The 23,114-nt window shown below is 37.4% G+C and overlaps 2 protein-coding genes across 4 annotated transcripts; both read right to left on the reverse strand.

The window, feature by feature from the left end:
• Window positions 1-13,838: 13,838 nt before the first annotated feature.
• Window positions 13,839-14,893, reverse strand: LOC113335744 (protein TIFY 10b-like). Its single transcript, XM_026581758.1, has one exon. It carries the CDS (start codon window positions 14,693-14,695, stop codon window positions 14,018-14,020), a length of 678 nt encoding a protein of 225 aa, XP_026437543.1. The 5' UTR covers window positions 14,696-14,893; the 3' UTR covers window positions 13,839-14,017.
• Window positions 14,894-19,319: 4,426 nt separating this feature from the next.
• LOC113335650 (magnesium transporter MRS2-F-like) lies at window positions 19,320-23,024 on the reverse strand. Of its 3 annotated transcripts, XR_003353438.1 has the most exons (7): window positions 22,307-23,024; window positions 21,785-21,913; window positions 21,333-21,484; window positions 20,629-20,764; window positions 20,194-20,519; window positions 19,624-19,795; window positions 19,382-19,522 (listed from the first exon to the last, which is right to left on the reverse strand). XR_003353438.1 is itself a non-coding variant. In XM_026581676.1 (6 exons), the coding sequence occupies exons 1-5, from the start codon at window positions 22,934-22,936 to the stop codon at window positions 20,214-20,216; spliced, it is 1,353 nt and encodes a 450-aa protein (XP_026437461.1). In that variant the 5' UTR covers window positions 22,937-23,024; the 3' UTR covers window positions 19,320-19,792; window positions 20,194-20,213. The 3 variants fall into 3 exon arrangements, 2 of the variants coding, with proteins under 2 accessions (XP_026437461.1, XP_026437460.1); XM_026581676.1 differs by having other exon boundaries at window positions 19,320-19,792; XM_026581675.1 differs by having other exon boundaries at window positions 19,320-19,795.
• Between the last annotated feature and the right edge of the window lie 90 nt (window positions 23,025-23,114).

The raw sequence follows: 23,114 nt of genomic DNA on the forward strand, positions 1-23,114 counted from the left end.
TTGTTTGATCTTCCTTCGCAAGATTCTATCTCAGTTTCGTAACATCTCTTTCCTTCGTAACATCTCAGATTCTATTCTGAGCTAGCATTAATACCGCATCATGATTTTCCCATTGTAATATGCACCTCACATAGGCTTTAATGTGCTGAATTGCACAAGTTGTTCCATCAAAAATGCCGGTTAATGCGGGCAAATTGCATTTCGGTGGTATTCCTCCTAATTGTACTTCCCTTGTAAATGGAGTTTTCACAGCTTCTTCTATTGCTTCATCCAATTGTCTTCTACCTACTTCTCCTTTGTTATTTAGCATTCCTCTCATTTCTTCTAATTCTTTCAAGATTTGTTTATTTACGCGATTCTCTTCCTCATCTCTATCCTGAATTCGCAAATTATGATGTCTTTCATTTTCCCCTCCATAATTTTGTTCATTTCTTATCAATTCAATTCGCTGTCTTTCAGACATTCTTTTTACTCTATCATACTCCTCATTGAGGTTATCGTTATTCCGGTTTTGTGTACGTCTTCTTTCTCGATTGCCATGATTGTTCTGGGGAATTATCTCCTGAAGCTCTTGTTATTCCATTTCCGCTCTCAATCTTTCAAGTTGGAAGATTAAACGTGCTTGTTCAGCATAATGTCTTTCAATTTGTTCTTCAATTGTCTGTTGATTTCTTTGATTTTCTCTCACATGTAAAATTATTCTTCCTTCCTATTGATTTCCTTCGCCATCTTGGTTATTTTGTCCCTGATTTTGCCCGTTCTCTTGATTTCCTCCAATTTGCCCATCATCAAAAGTTTCATTTTGTGGAACGTAATGATCATCAATTCTTTCTCTGTTTTCGCGATATTCTTCATTAGGATTTGATATTTCTTCTTGAATATTATTTCCAGCATTGGTTGTGGGTGAATTTCGCCTCATTTCTCTTCTAGTCGATCTTGAATATGATTTTGTAATACTTCTCGATCTTCTATTCTGTAGTCTTATATTCTCCATCCTTAATTCGTGATTTTGCCTTGTTAAATTTGCACGCTCTTCTGCTTCAGCTCTTCTTTCTTCATGTATTCTTCGTCTCAACGTTTCTAACGCTCCAATTTCCTCACCTCCATGAATTATTCCTTCATCTGCTTCTTGATTTCTGTTTTCCTGTCTATAATTTCTGTTCTGTTGCTCTTCTTTTATTTCTTCTGCTGAATTTGACCGCCAAGTGTGTATGCTCACCCTGTCATAATCTGTATTCCTCTCTTGAACTAGTGTTTGTTGAATTTGATTTTCTCTATTATTTCTCATTCTAATAGATTCTCCCATTTCACTTCTTTCTCTTCCGGCAATTCTTTTGCTTCTTCTAATAGTAGTCGGTTGTTCGGATGTATTTCTTCTTCTAGCCATTTCTTCAATGTTAACAGTATTGCAAGAAATTATGAAAAATTCTTAATCAATCACTTTAAATTTTCACAAATCTCAATATCAATCTTTAGCTTTTTCTAGAATAATCTTCAACTCGTCCCTGTTTCTAGCGCCATTATGTAATTGCAGGAAATCCTACACTACACCCCTCGTATGATTTCATTATTAATCAACTCATTTTAGGTTTAAACTCTTTATTTTATTGAACAATCTTTGAATATTCTTACAAGAAAATATAAAGAAATAAAGAATGATCTCTGTTCTAGACTTTCTCTCTCCTATTTACTTGTTTCTTACTCAAAAAAGATCTCTCCCCTCTTTACAATTCGAACGACTATTTATAAGGAAATACATAGTGGATGACAGCTAATCTGTCCCTTATTTTCGGGTATGGCTTGCGACATTCTCGCAACCTTACAGATGTTAATTTAGCAAACTCTCTAATTATCCCAGGATTATCATATCTTTCTCGTGATCTTAGCTGACGTCATTTATTTTATCATTTCTGAAATTGTTCTGCGACGTTGTTGTACTGTGTCACTGATAATTTCGCTAAAATATTTTCATTGCGAAATTCTGATCCTACATGGATATTCTCACAAATGGTCTCACCTCGTCGCTCGTCCGCTTTAAATTCCAACCTGATGCACTGTGTGCCCACTGCTCCAGTTTGAAGGGGAATGTTAAAGTAAAAATGTTTTACTTCTTATCTTTTCGCTTTTGCATCAACTGATTGTAAGGCTAACCACTATGGAAGGTTGAATAAGGATTCAACTTGACTGCCACGTCAGATTGAATCAACTACTATCTATTATGGTGATTCAAGTATTGTGCTCAACAATTAGCCGCATATTTTGCCCAACCATTGGGCAAAAATTGATGAGCCGTAAGATTTTAACTCCATAAAGTTAAATATGATGGTTCAAGATTGATGTGCCCAACCACTGGGTACAAATAAATGAGCCATTAGATTTTAATTTATTAAATTAAATCTGATGGCTTATATTTGATGCGTCCAAATATTGTACGCAAAAAGTGATTTTTTTTTTTGCACCCAATGGTTTGACGCTACAAACTTGATTTAACTTCTCTCTCCAACAAACCCTTGAATGATAAGTTGGATCACGGGAATAGGCCACGATTTTTGTCTCTTAAATCAAGATTCAAGACACCATAGTAGTTAGCCTAAGGTTATTTTTGTATTTCTTGTATTACAAACTATCTCCTCTACACAAAGGAGTGAAGTTTGTGGTCTCAGTTATGATAACAACTTATCAATAAAATTCAGTTTCATTAATTATGTCGGTGTTTTTTTGTTAAGCATCTATTGGAGACTCGGAGTACCTTTCTTTAGAGTGCTGATTTAAAGCTCTAAGCATCTGTTTTCACTTCATCGGCGGACCACTTTCCTGTAGTAGTAGTAGGACTGGTTGTTAATTACTTTACCGATCAGACTAAAATCAAATCAACACTCTTTAGAAAAATAAGCACAAAACTGAACTGTTCTAGGGTGAATGCTCTTTATAGTGTAAGACTTCAACGTTCGTGCATTTTTTCTAAGCATTTGTTTTCACTTCATAGGCGGACCACTTTCCTGTAGTAGTAGTAGGACTGGTTGTTAACTACTTAACCAATCAGACTAAAATCAAATCAGCACTCTTTAGAAAAATAAGCACAAAACTGAACTTTTCTAGGGTGAATGTTCTTTATGGTGTAAGACTGCAACGCTCGTGCATTTTTCTATGTGGCATTTTAATCATTGTTTTTTAACAGGAAATTTGTGTGCCTAAAACGAATTATTAAAAAATAAAGATAAATATATATACTTCACACAATCATCAACGAGCATATAAATAATGGTGTAAAGATTGGTAATTGACGGGAAAATGACATGCCATCTAATTGATAAAAACCAGAGAAAAAGATAGGGAGGCAAATGTGTTCTTGACGTGCCTTTTTTTGTTTCTTTTAACAAGTAAAGGCCTTGAAAGGGCTCCGGATCTGCTTCGACGGATGGGATAACCAAACAGGAGAGCATGACCAATAACAAACTTTCGTACTGGAGCAGCAATTACAACTATTGAAAAGTAAATTTAAAAGGAAAATCATTGTCTAATCAATTATCATCATATCATTGGCGACGATTCCAAATTAACGCCGTAGTCTGGTTCTTTACGTGCCGACACTAAAGAAAAAGGACAACACTGACGAGGTAGCACTTTCAGCTACCAAATTCATTACGCAATTGCAGGGAAGCACGCGTTCTTGGTTTGCTTCACACAATTAACTAAGAAAGTAGTAATTAGTTTCCATGTCTGACAAGAACTAGAGTTAAATAGTGGGTGGCAGTCTAAAACAACCACAGTTTAACAACGGAATACTGTTACTTGCTTAGATGTAGGTAAACCCGTCCAACACTTCAGCTATTATACGAGAATCTTATCACTGGGGCTGCACGCGGCTGGACTTTTGGGGCTGCATAGAGGCATGAAATAGTAATAGCCAAAACCTTTTATCTGGCCATTTTTCATAATGGCTAATGTGTCTCAGGTTTGATTAATCCTAATTATGATAATTATAATTAATGATAGGATTAAATGATTAATATTTTGAAAATCAAAATTTTGTATTTTTTTTTTCTTGATTTGGAAGAAAGAGAAGGATGATGTTGATGAACTTTTTTAAAAACCTTTGAAAGAAAATGATGAAACGTATACTGAAAATAGTAAAGAAAACCTAGTAATCAACCCCAATGACACTTTTTTTTTTTAATTCAAATCCGTTAAAAATCGGGAAAAATCTGGGTTATTTTTATCACTTACTGATGGGATTGTTTGTCGATCCGATCGTAAACCGGTTCTACGCCTGGCAAAAGTGTCCTTTCCAAGACATAGGAACAATAAAATGGAGAACGGGGCGATGGAGAAGAAGAAGAACATGGTTAGATTTAAATTTGTTTTAGGTTTTGTTTTCGAATTAGATTTAGATTAATAATAAGAAAGGGTATTTTTGACTTTTATTATTGATTAGGCCCCCCTAGCCATTTTTAGGATATTAGAATCCCATGCAGCCTCCAAACCCAAATGGTGTGCAGCCCAAATAATAGGATTTTTATTCAAATTTCTGACAATGAACTTGTACTTTGAGTTTGATTTTGTGCACACTCTTTAAAGACTATCTGATATTTCAGTCTCCCTTTAATTTAACTAGATAGCTAAAACAAGAGAGGAGACACGCAGTACCAAACTTAACTAGTCGCCAGTTATTCATATAATACTAACCCTTTTTTTTTTTCTTTTTTTTTGAAGCATGAGACGAAATAAAAAACTTACAAAGATATTACAAGTGGGTATGTTGTTCCCATAAAGTCATTATCAATAATTTGGTGGAGAAAAGATGGGTTGCCCGATCCCATATATTCTTTGAAAAATTTCATGCTTGGCTTCCGTCCGCAGCATAGTTTTCCAAACCATCCGCTGCTTGGTTTCCTTCCATGTAGTGGTGTTGAATATCGCAGTGTGGTATTTGTTGCATTCTCTCTTTTATTTCGGAGGTCATGTCTGCAATATACCACGGGGCTTCCGTTGTCGTTTTTATGATGCGCATCAGGTTTTTCGAGTCTGTCTCAAAAATAAGTTTTGGCCATTGTCGATCTGTCGTCGTCCTTGTGGCCAAAAAGTTTCTCACGTTTCTGCGGTTAGAGTCGTTGTTATACCCAGAGGCTGCGCAAGAGCCAAAATAACCTGGGCATTTGAGTCTCTGCAAATGAAGCCCGCTCCCGCCATTCCTGGGTGACCTCGGGCAGCACCATCCATGTTGATTTGATCCATCCTACTTGTATTGTTGTTGTAGCTCCGACATTAGTTGGAGTCGCCTTGGCAAGTGATTCCTCTGGAATTATTGGAGGAAGAATCATTTTTTCCCAATCAAATTCATGATATTGTCTCAAGATTTGTGCCACTATTTGGTCCTCGGGGTAAGGTGTTTTTTGAAAACTAGATCATTTCTAGACGTCCATAGGTTTCAGAATAGAAAACAGAATACCGAGATAGAATGTTTGAGGATTTACTACTATATTAGGGATATTGTTTTGGGTTTGGATATGTTCGGCAGTTTATGGTTCCATGTTGCATCCGGGGCATAGGTTGGAGTCTGTGAGGTTTATGCGATTTAGGATAGTGAAGGTGGGAAGACCTTCATTTATAGATTTCCACAAGAAAAGATGGATTTTTGGTGGGCATGGTAAGGTCCAAAGGAATTTGTTTGGTGGTAGGGGGTCGATGTGGTAATGGGTATCCTGTTGGATTAGGCAGTTGTATCCGGAGGCTGTGGTGTATTTTTCGGATTTTGAGTGTGGCCAAAGTAAAGTTCTGGAGGCCTATTTAGTGGACGACGGATATTTATATGTGTTGGATATCATCAGGGGGAGGTTAATCATTTGATCGTGATCCCAGTTATGGGTAAGTGGGTCGATGAGATCAGCTACTGATTGGATCAGGTCGCATTGGTTCGGGTCAAGGTTTTGAAATTGAGGGATCCAATGAGCTTGGATAGGGGTGTCTAAACCGTTTCCGATACGGTGGAAAGTGAAGTTTTGGAAGATTGGTATTAGGGATGACATTTGTTTTCATTGTGGGCTGGCGTAGGAAGGAATGGGTGTGTTTTCTCGAAAGATAGGTTGGTTTTGTAGGTATTTTTCATTGTATAATCTGGAGCAAATGAAATTAGGTTGATCATGAATGCTCCAAATTCTTTTGATGAGTAAGGATTTATCGTGATGACTGCTTTTTATAATTCCAAGACCTCCTTTTAGTATCGGTTTGTTTAGCTTGTTCCATTATAGAGGATAAAGTTTTTTAACAGATGAGTCATGTCCCCAGAAAAAATTCCGGGCGATTCGGTTGATCTGTTTATGTATGTGTGCAAGAAACAATTGTATTTGCAAAAAATGGTTAGAGGTAGAAATTAGGGAGGTTTTAATGAGTACCAGCGCAACGAAGAGTATACAAAATCAGACTTCTTTAGCTATTTAAAAGGAACACGCGATTGAGGGATATGGAAACTAATTGGGGGATATAGATACATGACAAAAACTGGATCCAAATATCAAATCTGGGTCACCCCTTATATAATTATTTTTTAATTCCTAATCAGGTTTAAAATCAGGTTTAGTGGTTAATAATAATTAGTAAAATCTTAAGTATTTGAGAGATAGATTAGTGTGTATTTTTGTTTGAATTTGTGTGAGTGAGGTGAGAGTAGAAGGAGGGAAAAATATTTTTGAGTGGAAATATTTTTGTGAAAATGGAAGATGGTTGTGAGGAGAGAATCGCAGCTACTGAATCTTTAGCTCAACTACAACAAGAAGCATATCTTCAATCTTCGGTTAATAATAACAACTCACAATTGGACTTATATGATAAACCAACACCCTTGGAATATGATTTTCGTGAGCATGAAGTGTTTTTTGAAGAACCAACCCAAGTAAGTAAATAAGTTCAACATACAAGCATCCCCAATACACAGGTAATGTTGCTAAGAGGTCGAAAATTTGAAATTATTTTTTTGAAACCGCCATTTTTTTCTTTGAAAAATCTTGGTGCCGGCATACTCGTAGTATGAATACCACGCCGGCACTTATAGAACCGGCACGATATTCATACCACTTCCATGCCAGCGGAAAATATCCCCCATTTTGAGACATTTTCCGGCGTGGTCTTCAACCAAAAGAATCCATGCCGGCACGCAGTTAACTTTTTACCTACCACCGAATATTCCATGGAATATCCAAACCGGCATGGTTCACTCCTAACTTTACTATGCCGGCACCACAAGAAAAACATCCAGGAGTTAAAGATTTTTGAACCTAAGTATCGGCGTGGTATATAAATTATCGAGCACGCCGGCACCAAGTACTGGTGTGGTTTATAAATTATGGACAAAGCCGGCAGGATATACCGGCTTGGAACCTTACATATCGAGCATGCCGGTATTGCGAATCCCGACATTAATGTTCAAGAAAATAAAATTCCGGTACTGTTTAAAATTAGGTTCTATTTTTCAAGTGCATTTCCGAAATGCCGGAAAATTATTCGAGAATGCCGTCACATGTTTCCGGCTTTGGTTGTTTTGGCGGTACTGTCGTCGAGCATGCCGGAACTAGTACTCGTCATAGTAATTTAATTTTATTTGGAACTAATTCAATTTTCTTTTCATTCATTCCTTAGATTGTGACATACATTGATCCAACAAATTCCAAACCGCTTGGTCCGGATACGTCCGAATACTATAAAATGCCTCCGGTATGTTCGCAAACAATACTTTTCACCTAGTTTTTAGAACTTTATGTGGGGATTGCTTGTAATGAACCTTATAATCTCCCATTGTCGTCCTTATGTAGGGAATAAAATTTCCAGAGGAAGTAATTGCTTGGGAAAAAAAAACGGCTCTTAAGAACATGTGTGTGTTAGTGAGGAATACCCAACGTTCAGATAATCGTTTTGAGATGGTTTGCGAGAGAAGTGGGCAATACAAGAAGAAGGATAGCCATAAGAGAAAGGGTTATGTATATCCAAAGAAGACTAATAGGGTATACAAGACTCGTACGAGGAAGGATAATTTCCCATTTAAGCTTGTATTCTATTTAAGAGACAAATAAAAGGAATGGGATTGTACGGTGTGGTTTTGCCATCATAACCACCGGGATCCAAAAGATTTTGTTGGTCACTCCCTAGTTGCGAAGCTAAAACCTCATGAATTCGAGGATGTAAAGATAATTACCAAAGCATGTATCAAACCAAGAGTGATTCTCAGAGGCTTCAAGGAAAAGGATGGTCAGAACGTCTCTTCCCTAAGTACAATTTATAGCGCACAAGCAACCATTAGAATGGTGGAATGGGAAGGGAGGACCGTTATGCAAGAACTTGAGAAGATAGTTTGGGATCACAACTACACGCGTATCATTAAAAGAGGATCGGACAACAAACCCCTTCAAATATTCATTGCACATTCTTTGCTTTGATAATTGGCTCATACATGTTGTGGTGTTCTTATGATAGATTGCACCTACAAAACAAACAAATACAACATGTCGTTGTTCAACATCGTAGGGCAAACATCGGACAAGGTATCATTCACATTGGCTTGGTGTTTAATGGAAAACGAGAGGGATCAAAATTATCATTGGGCATTACGACAATTGAAATTATTTTTCCCCGAAAATCAATTTCCGAGGGTCATCATAACCGATCAAGATGGCGCACTAATGAATGCTATATCCGACGTATTTCCGGATGCAAGAAATTTCCTATGTACATATCATATAGGTCAAAATGTGATAAAACATTGTCATGCTTTGTTTGAACCCTCTAAGGCGGATATTAAGAAAAGAATGGTTGCTCAACTAGAGCAAGATGTTCTCAAGAAGAAACTATCACCCGAATAAGAAGAAGATGAAAGAGGAAAGATTAAAGAGCGAGTGGACAAAGAAAACGATGAAAATCATAAAAGGTGGTTGGAATTTCTAAAGGATTGGGAGAAATTTTATTGGTCTCTTACTGAGGATATATATGAAAAGAGATTGAACATGTTTATTGCCAAATATAACGAAGTGTATCCAAGTGCCGTCTCATATTGTCGGGATAAATTGTTGGATAAGTTCAAGGAAAAATTTGTCTGTGCGTGGACAAATCGGTATAGACACTACGGGAATGAAGCAACTAGTATAGCGGAGTCCTCTCATGAGAGATTTAAAGATATCATCCAGTATGGCCAAGGAAACGTGGTTACGGTCACCGAGGCAATGGAGCAATACTTTAAGGCCGATATCGATAGGATCAAGAAGGACTTTGAGAAAATATCAATGGAAAGGATGACATCACATTTTCGATATGGTAATTTGCTCCAAGGAATAGAATTCAACGTCTCGCATTGGGAAATAAAATATATGATTAGAGAAATGGAAAAAGAGATAAAATACGGCAAATCGGGTGATGTGTGTATTTGTCCCGACATGTCTTCATCGGGGATTCCGTGTCGTCATATGCTTGTGAAGTATGAATAAGTTATACCTATTGAGGTTATTGATACGTTTTGGAAGAAACTATCTTTCGACCCTCCCCCTTCGGAAGCTCATGGACAATCACCATGGGATACAAAGGAGGCCAAAGGAATTCTATGAAGCTTACTCACGTGGAAACTCGGCTATTCGACAAGTATTGTTGAGACAACTAAGTCTAATTACACGCCCATGGATAACACAAATTGAAGAGCCAAGAAAGGGAGATCCGCCCGGTAGACCACAAACTAAATCGACTAGGACAAAACAAAGGAAAGAATTGAAAGCAATGAGTCAACGTGAATGTGAAAACGAGGCAAGTAAGAAACGACACCCAACTCGATGTGAGCTTTCAGAAGCAAGGTTCGCGGAAGCGCCGGTTCCAAGGAAAAGGGGTAGGCCGAAGAAGGAACCTCCATCAAGTCAATAACAAACAGGGAATTCCGTATCCACACCAAAAGCCGATGAAGTGTCGGTTCCAAAGAAAAGGGGTAGGCCTATGAAGGTACCCGCATCGATGGAACAAGAACAACAAGTCGAGGAAGAAAATTTTGAATTAACAATTAATCGTCGATGAAGAACGGATGAAAAACGTTGAAGAAGATGAAGAAATATTTTTTTTCGGAACCCTAACCCTAGTGTGTCAGAATTGATTTGAGAATGGGGGATAAATGATTTGGTTTTTAGATTTTAAGTTTTAGTAGAAATGGCATAACAGTCTTTTCATAATGTTTTTTAATTAATCTAAGGGTGTTTTAATATTTTCTCCCCAAAAAACACCCCTTAGCAGACACCTTTGGTTGGGGAAAGTAATTCATATCCCCAATTAGTTTCCATATCCCCAATTGCGCGTTCTTTAAAAGGGTGATAGACTAGCTTGTGTCAAAATAATGTGGTGTCTAGTTTTAAATAAGATAAATAATTTGAAGCAGTAAGTTTGGAAATTTTGTAGTATCAATTGGGTTAGAGATAGAGAAGGAGAAGGAGAAGGAGAAGAACTTCTTATTGATAAAGAAGCATCAGAGATTACATACATACAATGTTCTCTATATATAGGACAGGGAAAACCTAGTTATCTAATGGACCGCACATCCATGGGCCACATGCCCTATAACACTCTCCCTTGTGCGGTTCAATAACAAATCTGTATACATAGTACTTCACATATAGTTCTTTGAATGTAGTTCTTCAAATGTCGTCCTCTTCTTGATGACTTGTGTCGGAATCAATCGCCTCATTAAAACTTTGACAAGGAAAAACCCAGTGGGATAAAACCTTGGTAAAACTCTTCACATGTAGTACTTAACATGTAGTTCATCACATGCAATACGATTTTCAAAGATCGACGAGTCTAATTTAATTGCCTCCGTAAAACTTCTCCAGGGAAACCCAGAGGGACAAAACCTGAACTAAAGAAAAAAAAGTACAATATTAAGCAAACTTAGAACATAGTTGGACTCGAATATGTTGCCTCATTAAAACCTTGACAAGGAAAACCCAGTGGGATAAAACCTTGACGAAGGGAAAGGAGTACAACGTGACAGATGCAAGTAAAGGTGATCTGTTGCAGATGATAACTTTGTTCCGTTGAAGTTTACTAGTTGCTTCACAACTCCTAAGGCAGAAAATCCTTGTGCGAAAGACAATATCCTTAGTTGGGAAATTACTTCCCGGTGTTTGTTGTTGTCTCATTAAAAACCTTGCCGAGCAACAAAACCTTGTGGGAAAAAGTAACCTCGGTGAAGGAAAAGAGTTCAACACACCATTAGATGCTCCCCCTGATGTCAAACAATTTTTATTAGTCTAATGCAGTCAAAAGGAGTTTATCACACTTTACTTTGGTGACTTGGATGTTTATATAACCATGTTGTTGATTCTGGAAGTTACGTTGCTTAACGGACTATCGTGTTTCATTTCTTTGATTCAAATATTTTCAATAATATCAACACTATCTTTATGTATTCAACGTTTAACATACTTGATGATTTTAGTGTTGTCTCGCTAAAAACCTTGTCGAGTAACAAAACCCTTTGGGAAAAACTATTCTCGACCGAAGGGAAAAAGAGTACAACACAGCTTCAATTTCGAAGTAAATTATGTCGACATCATATCCTTGGATCCTCCCCCTGATGTCGGCATTCCCCCTGATTACTTTCATAGTTGTTCCATACCGATCCTTTAGTCATGTGCTTTTCGAAACTGAATATCGGTAATGACCTAGAAAATAGTCGACCGTATCTCCCCCTGATTACTTCCGTTGGAGAAGAGATTATTGTTCCTTTATAATCAACAACCTTTGTATTGCACTTTCCTAGCATTCCTTTTTATGTCTTTGCATGGATAAAACAAATTTATGTCAATGGTTACTTTTAAGCACATGATTACATTCACTATACCATTCCAATGACGTTGCGTTGGAGCTGAGTTATATCTAGCTAACAAGTTCATTGAGGATATAACATTTGGTCGAGTACATTTTTCTAAGTACAATAATGCGTCTATTATACTTAGATAAGGAAAGTTCATCTCCCAAACCAAATTCGTCATCTTCCTTTAGACGAATTGGTCATTTATGTACATTTGAAACTCGACTAATCATGGGAGTGCTAGAAGCATGCACGTCCTTGTTAAATTTCCTGACAATGGACATATGCAAACTTGTGGAATAATGTACCACAAGCTCGGTCTTCTAGTTTAGAACATAGATAAGATCGAGATTTCCCAGGATTTCATCTCAAATTAAGATTTTAAATAACTTGTAAAATCTCTTATTCCATTAAGAGTACTTATCATGTCCATACCGTCGACATAGATAGCTATAATTCTGAATCAGGAACTTATTTAATACGCATGGCACGAAACCTTACTTGTTTATCCCTTCCCAGTAAAATAGTCACTTAGACTGGTATACCACATCCGACTGATTGTTTAAATCAATAAGTGAGTGTTCCAGTGTAACTGCAAACACACTCCGTGGTTTTAGAGTCATTCGACTTGGGAAGCAAAAGTCCATCATGCACTTTCGCAAATATCTTTGAGTCTAAATCTCCAGAGATATAACTACATCTACTATGTTTCAAGTTCTTTAATTTGAAACTACCAAGCAAACTAATTAACTGGACATTATGATGTTCATAAGAGTAAGCGATCCAGGGGTTTGTGAGAAACCTCACTCCACAAGGTGATTCTATATACTTTAAGGCCTCATTCTTCTCACTACACTTCGTGACAAATAACCACATATGTCCCACAGGCTTTACATTAGGTTGGTTAGCACTACCACACCAAATACCCGTATATTTGTCAAAGAACTAAGTTCTACCTGGATTGCGTAGGCCAAATATGTTATTTATTTGAAATTAATCAAAATAAAGCATGGTTCGATCTCATTGTGCTCTACTTCTGAAGCAACTATTTATGGATTATATCATCATTGTGCACGCATGATCCTTACATTGACTTATATACATTTTCATAATCCGTCAGGATTTCATTGTTCTCTAGAATCATTTAAAACTTCGGAGCGTCCTCCAGTTTAATTCATGGACATATTCAGAGACAATCTTATGAGATGATTTCTGATGATATAAATAAGTTGTGCCTTCCTATTAATCAGTATAGAAAAAAAAATCAATCAATCTGATATAGCTCAGCGGTATAGCATCGTGCATGATAACGTTTTGTAGTATCAATTGGGTTAGAGATAGAGAAGGAGAACAGCTTCTTATTGATAAAGAGGCATCAGAGATTACATACATACAATGTTCTCTATATATAGGATAGGGAAAACCTAGTTATCTAATGGACCGCACATCCATGAACCACATGCCCTATAACAGGAAAACGTCGTAGCTTAAGATCTGTGGCAAAATATTACACCAACTAATAAGAGCTTAGTCCAGTTAGCCAGAAATCCGATTCTTATATTTTAATTGTTTCAGCTTAGCGATAAGCTCTTCAAATCCTTTTACATTCTACCAGTTACCGTTTGATGTGTTATTACTTTTATGCTCTTATACAAATGATGTTCTTTTTTACCTACCGTCAACGATCTTGGCTCCACCCACCATCATGCACAAAACGTCCATAGACCAAAGATTGAATATAGAGTACGAGTTGACCCTTGTGTTGGGGGAATCTGACTTAGTTGTTCACCCCTCATACAGTGTGGATGAGCATAACTCCACGCATTTTCAACGTGTAAACTTTACATACGAGCATCTCACATGTGAGGATGAAGCATCTTTTTACGGACGTTTATTGCCCTATTTTATCGTTCCATTTATGTATCGCCACAGCTACCTATAAAACTGTCGCCTTTTTTAGAATGAATTTGGATAATGCCCAAGACGAGTGATAGATAATAAGAGAAAAAGATTGTCAATAAAATTTGATTCTTCAAATTGAAAATCATATGAATTACATTTCTTAAAAGCAATGATTCTTCTGTAAATTTGATTTCACTAGCTAATTATTCTTTTTGTTAGGATCCAAGGAATTAATACAATGAATAATTAAAAAGCTCGAGTAATTAATCGGTGAAGCTCCCCGGAGACCTATAATTGGTATGCTAAGCCCCATTGTTGGCCCGTTTGGGAAGCCAAACCCAGCCATGACTTGCTTTCATCAATCTTGTTCGCCTGAGTTTGGCCGGATTTTGTTGCCGGAGTACCGGTAACTTGATATGGCGCTTTAGCATTAATCCTATCTTTTCTCTTCTCTAGGAACCGATGGAGTGATGCTTTTCTTGCAATGGGCAAATCTCCAAACTGTTTTTGTTGTACTTGCTGCTGTGGTTGCTGTACTGGTCTCGGCGGCAATACATCCTTGCTAGCAGCAACGGAATTACTCGTAACAGGAGAGAAATTCTTGGCAAAATTCATAACTTCTTTTGCCTTTTCCACCGGTAAGTTGTCGAAAACTAGTACCTTACCACCGTAAAATATTGTCATTTGTGCGGCTTCAGGCTTCTTTGTTTCCGTCGATGTTGTGGTAGGAGCAAAACCGGTACGTTGTGGGAATAAATCCATGGATTTATTGACTTCACGGTTGTAAAATAGTGGCGACGGAACACCCATTACTGGAGCTGGTGCTGGTGATGATGATGATGATAAGTTCATGCCTGTTGGACCGAAACTACCTTTGTTTTCTTTCATGTATTGACTCAACAGATTACATGTTTGAGAGAAATTCTTCGATCTCATCATCCTTTCTTGTTGCAATAAACTCGACATAATTCGATTGAATCGGATTATATTATCTCGTAAAAGATCTAACAATTGAAGCAGCTTTCGTTGTTGTTGTTCTTCTTCTTTCTTTTAGCCAGTGATATTCTTCTTCTTGTTGTTGTTTGTTATGAAGTTGTGTGAAGTATCGTTCGAGGTCTCTTTATATTTATATAGAAGGTGGTAATGATGATAGAGGTTGTTGCTTGTGTTTGTGTGTGTGTGAATTCATACATGTGTTTCTTGCTTTAGAAAGTGAATCGGTGCAGGGTGGGGGTCGACTATATTGCAACTTTGCAAGTAGGTGTAGAGGAAGGGTCCAAGTAAAGAAAGGGATAAAATGCCATAATAGGTCGTGAACATGCCAGCCTAGCTCACTAGCTAGCTAGATATATTATATTATATATGATCGCGCATTTTACAATGTTATACCACTCGATCGCCGTTAGTATGTTCTAAGGATAAGGAGCCCCAATAAAATCACCAAATTCGGAATTATAAGTTGAAGCAACGAAGAAAATCCCAGATTTTTCACCTTTCCAAACAACCCATCTTCCGCAGAATCGTTCCCAGATGGTTCCAACATATTTGATTCATGTCAACTATAAACATTGTAATTGTAATGGTGATACTTTATGCTCGTATCTCGCAGCTACAACATTTACATGTTTGGCGGTCTGTTTTTTTGTTAGATGGAAAAAGAAGATTTTATTAAAACTAAAAGAATGTACACAGACAATAATAACCTACACAATCTACGTACAAATAGTAGGCTAGAAACATAAGAAAAAATTTACAAATAACTAATCTCATTCGAAAACTAAATGTGCAAAAGTGGTATATATCTAATGTCCAATTACTTATGTCAGTAAGAGGATGAGGGATTTAGCTTCGAAAGTTTATATTTCCATGCAAACTTTGTAGTTGCATCTTTTGCGAAGACTACACCCAACAAGATCTAACGATTATAAAACTACCAACATTCGAGATTCAAAGATAAATAAGATATAAATAACTTGAAAGTAAAGATGAACACAAGTATATAACGTGGTTCGGCCTCGTAGACCTACATCCACGGAGAAGAAACTAAATCTTTATCTTTGAAGGTCTTACCCTTAAATGAATTACAAATATCACTTACACTTCTCACTCTTTCTTTCTCTAAGTCTCTCTCTAGAATTCTATGTAGAAAGACCATCTAAAATTATCTGCCCAGCTCCTTCTACATGAACTGGTATTTATAGACAAAACTAGACTCCTGAAGACATGATTTGTTGTTGCTGGGCTGGTGACGCTATCGTACATCTTATCATCGCTCGGATGACCCCTCCATTATTCTCCTTCAGAGTGTCTCGTCCGATTCTCCCTCTTGGGTTATATCGCATCATTCACCCATCGTGTCGCTCCATCCGGGGAAGCATCGTACTACATCCTCTTCGGATCGTATTGCTAATTGTCCTTCATCCGAGCTTCTGACACGATTTTCTTTCATCCACGGCTGTATCACACCTCTTCCGGCTCTCATTAAATGCCTTGTTCTCTTTTTAAACTTGACCGGATGTGTGATTTGACTACTCCTTACACGCATCCTCCATGTAACTATGCACCTGTTGTCTCGATTTAGATGCAATCACCTTTTGAAGGATGATTCCATGCATCCTATTCATTATCCTATTATGAGATAGTCTTTCGTGATGCTTACACGTGGCTTTTTTTTTTTTTTTTTTTTTGGCTCTCACAAACTTCTCTTAAAAGACTCTCTCTATATTTCTAAGAAAAAAATACCATCAATTTTTCATTTCAGCCGTGAACGTCTGGTGATAATGCAAATATCTCCTTCCACAAAACTTAAAGTTACCACGACCGAGGAAAGCGACCACATTTACTTGAATGTGAGCATTACCTGCCGACCCCAGAAGAAAAGCCAAGAAGAAAAGTCAAAAGAAGAGTTGCTATCGTTAATCTTAACGACGTTACTAACCTGATCCATAATGAGAGGCACGACACACGCGGAGCCACGTTATTACAGGTAGCCACGTTACGATTAATTTCTTATTTTATTTTCAAACAAATAAAAAACCAATTTTCCAAGTCAGACAAGTTAAAAAAGAACACAGAAAAGTAAAAATAAAAGAAATAATCGGGCGAGAATCCCGAGTTCACCCCACTTGAGAAGTAAGTGAACAATTATCACACAAGTTAAAAAACCATGTGCACCGAAAAAACGAACGTGTTTCATACACGTGAAGGCAATAACACTTCTGAACGGTTCTGTTATTTATGACAGTATTTTCCGTCGGTAACAGTTTTATTGATTATAACTAGTGTCAGGCAGGCCCGCTGGGATGGTTGCAAACACGTTCTAGTTAGTTTGGATACGGGAAGACAACCTTGCGGGTGGCCGGCCAGCCAGCTGGCAAACTCACGGGTTACTTGTATACGACAATTCTCTATGCCCACCGTGGATTGAGTCTCACGGGTTGTACCGCATAAGACAATCCACGATAAGACCCTACTTGATCCATAAATCTATAAACCATCTCCCCCGTAAATTTGTGGGGTTCCCAGAGGCTGTGACTTGCGGTATAACTTAGAGGACAGTTCACGGTGGATGTAGCAGTTATAGTAAGAAATGGTCCATTTCTGTGCCTCTATGCGAGATTATTGACAAGTTGTGTGTATTTGTTTATAGATTTCGTAATTTTCTGCAAAAGAAATTTCGAAACTTTTTGTAGATCGAAAATAAAAACCGAGTTCCATCAAAATATTATCTCCACAGACAACTTAAAATCATGTTATAACTAAAGCTTTATACGGGAACATATGAGACAGTACTCCCAGTGAGAGTGGAGGAATTCAAAAAGAAAGTATGGATGATTTCTTCAAAGGCAGCTTGTTGGTCATCAAACCATATTAACCAATCATTAATGACAAAGTCCAACTTCTTTTATACTCACACATGTAGCTAACAACGGTATGTTTTTCCTTGACACGAAAGTCTTCTTGCAAACAGTTTCTGCACGTCTCTTCCATTACAATAATCTCCCACCAAATGCAATATGTGGTTGTAATTCTTTATTTTTCTCAATCACGATCACACAACCCAAATCATAATACTGGACAGTATAATTTTCTACAACTTTTATGATTACTAATTAATCATATAGTTTTTGTCATAAAAAGAGTCAATGAACAACCTATACCTACAACAACGTGTTAGGTTGGTTGGGTATGATGATGATGTCTGAAACCCCAAAAAGCACGTTTCGTGTAATCAAAAAGAGAACTAGAAAAGGAAAAAAGAAAAGATTGTTTTTGAAAGAGAGTTTGATTTTCTTTATAAACGAAGATGCCGATGAAAGTAGTAGTTGGTTAGTGCTATTTCTTGCATGACTCATGAGGTTTCTTATATCCACGTGAAATCTTAGGTCATTGTTAATGATTTATCTCTTTAGTTAGTGGTGTTGTGGTTAGCACATATCCCTCATCACTTTCCTTTGAGAAAAAAAATAAACATCCATTTTATATGTGTTTTGCTTTTTGCCATTTTCTTTGAGTTGTCGGTGTGCAGAATCTGATTCTTGAGTACGACGTTACCGGAAAGATGAAAGGAGGTATATCAGCATAAAAATATCGATGGAAATTTCGGCCGATGAAAAGTTCTTAAAACGCCTGTGAAAACGATCGTTTATAGGCCTTTACAGATTTTGGTAAAATACAACGGTTTTGAACGCTTAAGTGTGACAAAATAGTTCTTAAAGTATGTAACCGTTACAAAGTAGTTCTCAACGGTTGTCACGTGATTTAGCCGTTGCAAACAAGTTCTTGTTTTGCAAACATTAATGCTAAGTAGGAAAAGTAAGATCAATCACAAACAATAGGGAATGGATAAGAATCCTACACATTATCACAGTGTTAATTTTGTTTTCTAGCAATTCATAATTTTTTTGTTCAAGCAGGTTTTTGTCTAGATATATTGATGGATTCATCCAGCTACTTGCATTTATGTGGTGGTGTCTGCAGTTCAACACATTCATTACACGGGAAGGAAAGAAAACAACAACCTAGGAATTGTAGGCAGAATGGCAGTTTACTATGAATCCAAATGGAGGAATTTGAGGTTGAGATATTCCGGTTGAAATGTTAAATGCAAAATTTTAAGGCCACAAATTAAAATTGCTACTGTGTATCATCAGAGAACGCTTCTATCAATCGACTTAACCTTGCAGTTTAGTGGGGGTATATTTATGATCACAAAATTGACAAGCTTTCCTTCAAAATGTTGAAACTCTCCTAATACATAGCAGGAGAATTACTTGTTCAAGAATTAAGATTTGACTGAGAGTTTAACAAAGGCCAAAGCTGCTACACGAGATTATCAAATTTCATGAGATTATCAAACTCGACATGATTAAAGGATGGTTGAGAGTAAAGGCATGTAGTTTTCGTGAAATTTGATAATCTCATCTGCCTTGGAGTTCATACTTCCAGAAGAAAGGTACTTCGACACCTTAAAGTCACAACTCCCAACCATCGTTTAAAAGTGTCAAACTGAAGCAGTCAATGTCAACTTCAAGACCAGCCCTCTCGTCAAATGTCAAAAACACAATTAGTCAACTCAGTTACTTAATTGTGATCAACTTAATGTAATTTGAAAGATTAAACAAATACTAACACTAAAAAAATCAGTCAACATCTGCAAAATCAATTGATTGATTCAAAGAAGATAACATTTTGGGGTTCCCTAATAAGCTTGCAAGTATAATGGAGAGAGACCCTTGACCTCTTCCATGAAGTCGGACTGGCACACATGCTCCCCGAGTCCCTGACCATGAACTGTATATGATGAAATTTATGTTACTAAGGATTGAATAGGCTTTGGGATGGTACCCTGCATCAGGATGCTGATTGTAATCAGTCTTGACCACAAATCCTACCTGCACGTCGTCGAATGTGATGTTTCAGTAGGTGGTATTTTGAATGCATTCACCTCTTCCTGCAGTGGTCTTGATCCTCATGGCTAGTCTTGGATCCCACACAACAACATTTTCCACTGTCACGTTTGAAACTCCACCAGACACCTCACATCTTGTAGATAATCCGGAACTGCTGTATAAAAAATTACAAAAAACGATTCAGTTTCTCAACAAAGATTAGTAATCCAGCTGGGCCAAATAAGAGTATATGATAAGCCTTGGATGTGCCTGTAGACTCAATTCTAACATAGCTCGAGAAGATCCCAGTTCACAATGTCACTGGTGGGGACTTGAACAGTCTTAAACGGTAATAAGGATTGGCTGGGCTGTTTAAGCCACCAGAACCACATGATGGTTAGCTGTTTACTGCATAACTGCATTAGATCAACTCTTTTCACTGGCAATGAGGCAAAACACAAAACTAGCAGCGGAGGAAAAAAAACCCAGGAAATGTTTATTACTGTGTTTCTAACAATGAATGCATAGATAGTTTCCGAATTCCTAAGAGCTGAAATTAGAAGAGAGGCATACCTTAAATTGAATCCATCTGTTTATCCCAGAAGTCCTCTTTCCTTGCCGCAGAAGATGGCAATGATGTACATTACAATGCAACTAGCAAAAGTACCACTCACAGTTTGCAGAAACTTTGTAGAAGAGTAATTATTTTCGTTTTCTCCAGTGAGATAATCAAAAAGTTCGATATGAATATTCATGCCAAAGAGTCCTACAACTACAATTCCCGCATTCAGTAATAAATTCGCTGTACTAAGCAAAACTCCCATCTGTAGAAGCTGATTCTGTTTGTCATCCAGCATTATATTGATGTAATCCTCTGTGTCATCAATGTATTCCCTCATCTTTAACAAACAGAAAACAGGATCGAAGACATATCAATACAGCCAACTCAACATAAAATTTAGCCTACTGTTTCAAGAAAAACTAAATGAAGAATTGGTGATAACATACAGTTAACAGTTTGTTTAATGTTCCTTCTATCTGGGCAAAGTAGGCTTCTAAGAGCATCTCCAACTCTTCAACGTTTGGCTTAAGATAACTAGTTAGCCTACTGCTCTTGTTGCTTTGCGAACGGACATCATAATCACTGAAATTGAAAAGGGCATCCAGAATTAGATATTTGTACAATAATTCTCATAAGTATATTTAACACCAGTCAGGCAATATGTGATGCTCAATCATGACACTGAACATGTCGAATGAAAAGATTGAACGAGTAATTCGTGTACATAGAATGTACATGAGCATTCTGACTTTGAACAATTAAGAGAACCAGAAAAGAAGATGCACCAATGTCTGCCTTGCAAAGTGGGGAGAATAATGGAACACATAGTAGGGTGGACCATGACAGAGTGGTACCGGGATGTTTGTGCAGTCTATTTCTACATTGCTCAGGTAGAACTTAAAATTCAACTCTTAAACTTACATATTATCAAGGGATATTTAGACAACTGGACTAGGGGGACTTGGACCTAGGATCTCCTCAATAACCATGAAGGCAAGGACACGGCATGACTTGATACCCGAATGTAATTGAATTCATGCTCAATTACAGGATGTCACCAATTAGAAACCAGACGTGTTACGAATATTGGTAATATAGCAGTGTGGATACACATTACTTAATTGAGATTGGGGGAGTCCAATTGACTTACCTTTCATTGTCAGACTCACGTTCATCATTGTTTATTTCATCATCATCCTGTGAAGCAGCTTCTTCGGACCCCAAATGAACAAGCTTATCTGTCAAATACATCTCAGCCATATCCATATCATCATCCAGCAAGTTTTCAAGTTCATCTCTCACCTGAAAATGGACAAAGAATTAGAAAAGGAGTAAATGTGTTTCCGAAGCGGTGGTATATGTGAAAAACTTGCGTATATGGTGCAAAATTTTGGATAAGTGCCCAGGTATAACTTCGATGGTAATTTGCATTTTAGCCCCTACTGGAGAGGCATAAAGGGTGGTCAGAGATCGTATTCAAGGAAGTGCTCGATATTATTACTTCAGCCTAACAGTTTGAAGGCTCAAATGCAAACAAAATGATATCTAACAGTCTTTATGACATAATTCAGCGACAGAAATGAAACCCATAACAAAACTCACCTTTTGAACACGTCCAAGCAATGCAACTAGGCGACTCTTTATTTGTCTAGCACGTTGGAGGTTGAGCGTACTGATTTTAGATGTCAACTCATCTACGGCTGGATATGCTTCTTGTTCCAGTGTGGATGTCTGCACAAAGATACAAGGAAACAAGGATTCAAATATAACAGCTAACTTCTAGAATTTACAAACCAAAAAAAAAAAACTTGCGGAGGCAAATTTACTAGTCGAAGGGTTTCCCCTACTGGTCCTTATTCAAATAGGTCTAAACGCAACTGCAGAGCATCAGAGAAAGGGGCATATGCTCCGCCGATATGAAATTAGTAGAGTTTGGAGATAATAGAGCACATTATGCATGATATCAAAAATCTAAAACTGCTTACAACGACAGTACTCTAAACCAAATGTCCTACACTTGGCACAAAATCAAGGACCTAAAAGTGCAAACGGCATTGTTTCTTCCCTAAACATTTTCAACGAAAGGTCAATAGAAGCACAATAAGCAATTAAAAAAAAATATACCTCGGTTTCAAGACTCTTACAAGCAAATTCAAGACAAACTTCAAGCACTTTGAATTCAAAAGGCAAAACCACAGGCCCACCCGCCTTCCGCACATCTGACAAACCCTTGGCAACAATCTCATCATCATCACCTGAATTACGAAATGATTCTTTAAACTGCCGTAACTCATTATCATTTCGTAATTCCTCTTCATTAACAACAGGAGAAACCTTTTGTTCAAGATCATGAACAAAAGGGTAAAGCACAGGATCTCTAAAATTCAATACAAATACTTCTGTAGCAGTAATGATGGCTTTAATCTGTTCTAAATTAACAACAATAGATCTTTCTCTACCAAGTATTGTTGATGGATGTGAAAGAACTGGATCAAGTAATCTTAAATCACGCGCTGGTAAACCAGTTCTTCTCATAATTGGATGTTTCCCTATTTCTTCTACTTGTGATTTCCCTGAGTTCGATACTACTAACCATGATCTGGTTCCAGCTCCAGCTCCTTTTCTTCTTGGTTGATGTTGGTGTTGCGGTGGTTGTTGTTGTGGGGTTGGTGGTGTTTGTGGTGCCATTAGTGGTGTTGTACCTCCTCCTCCTCCTCCTCCTCTATGATGATGGATTTCTTCTTGAATCCTCATGGATTTCAAATATTTCTTATTATTCCTTCAGATTGGATTTGGGGGATTTGGTGGTTGGTGGAGTGGAGAAATGAAGACGGAGATCTGATCTTGGGGGAAGTTATTATTATGTAGTTTGACTCTAACCGGTAACCGGTCACGGAATTAAAGAAATCCGGTTGCTTTTTAAAATAAAAAT

This window comes from Papaver somniferum, unplaced genomic scaffold (genome assembly GCF_003573695.1).
Source record: "Papaver somniferum cultivar HN1 unplaced genomic scaffold, ASM357369v1 unplaced-scaffold_15, whole genome shotgun sequence".
NCBI classification, from domain to species: domain Eukaryota; kingdom Viridiplantae; phylum Streptophyta; class Magnoliopsida; order Ranunculales; family Papaveraceae; genus Papaver; species Papaver somniferum.

Bases quoted from the DNA above. Each gene is read 5' to 3' on its own strand.
- LOC113335744 (XM_026581758.1), bottom strand. From the start codon at position 14,695: ATGTCGAGTTTATTGCAACAAGAAAGGATGATGAGATCGAAGAATTTC.
- LOC113335650 (XM_026581676.1), bottom strand. From the start codon at position 22,936: ATGAGGATTCAAGAAGAAATCCATCATCATAGAGGAGGAGGAGGAGGA. The intron at 20,765-21,332 runs GTAAGTCAATTG...TTTCAATTTCAG, and splicing joins CGTGAGTCTGACAATGAAAG to TGATTATGATGTCCGTTCGC. The intron at 20,520-20,628 runs GTATGTTATCAC...TGTTTGTTAAAG, and splicing joins CATTAAACAAACTGTTAACT to ATGAGGGAATACATTGATGA.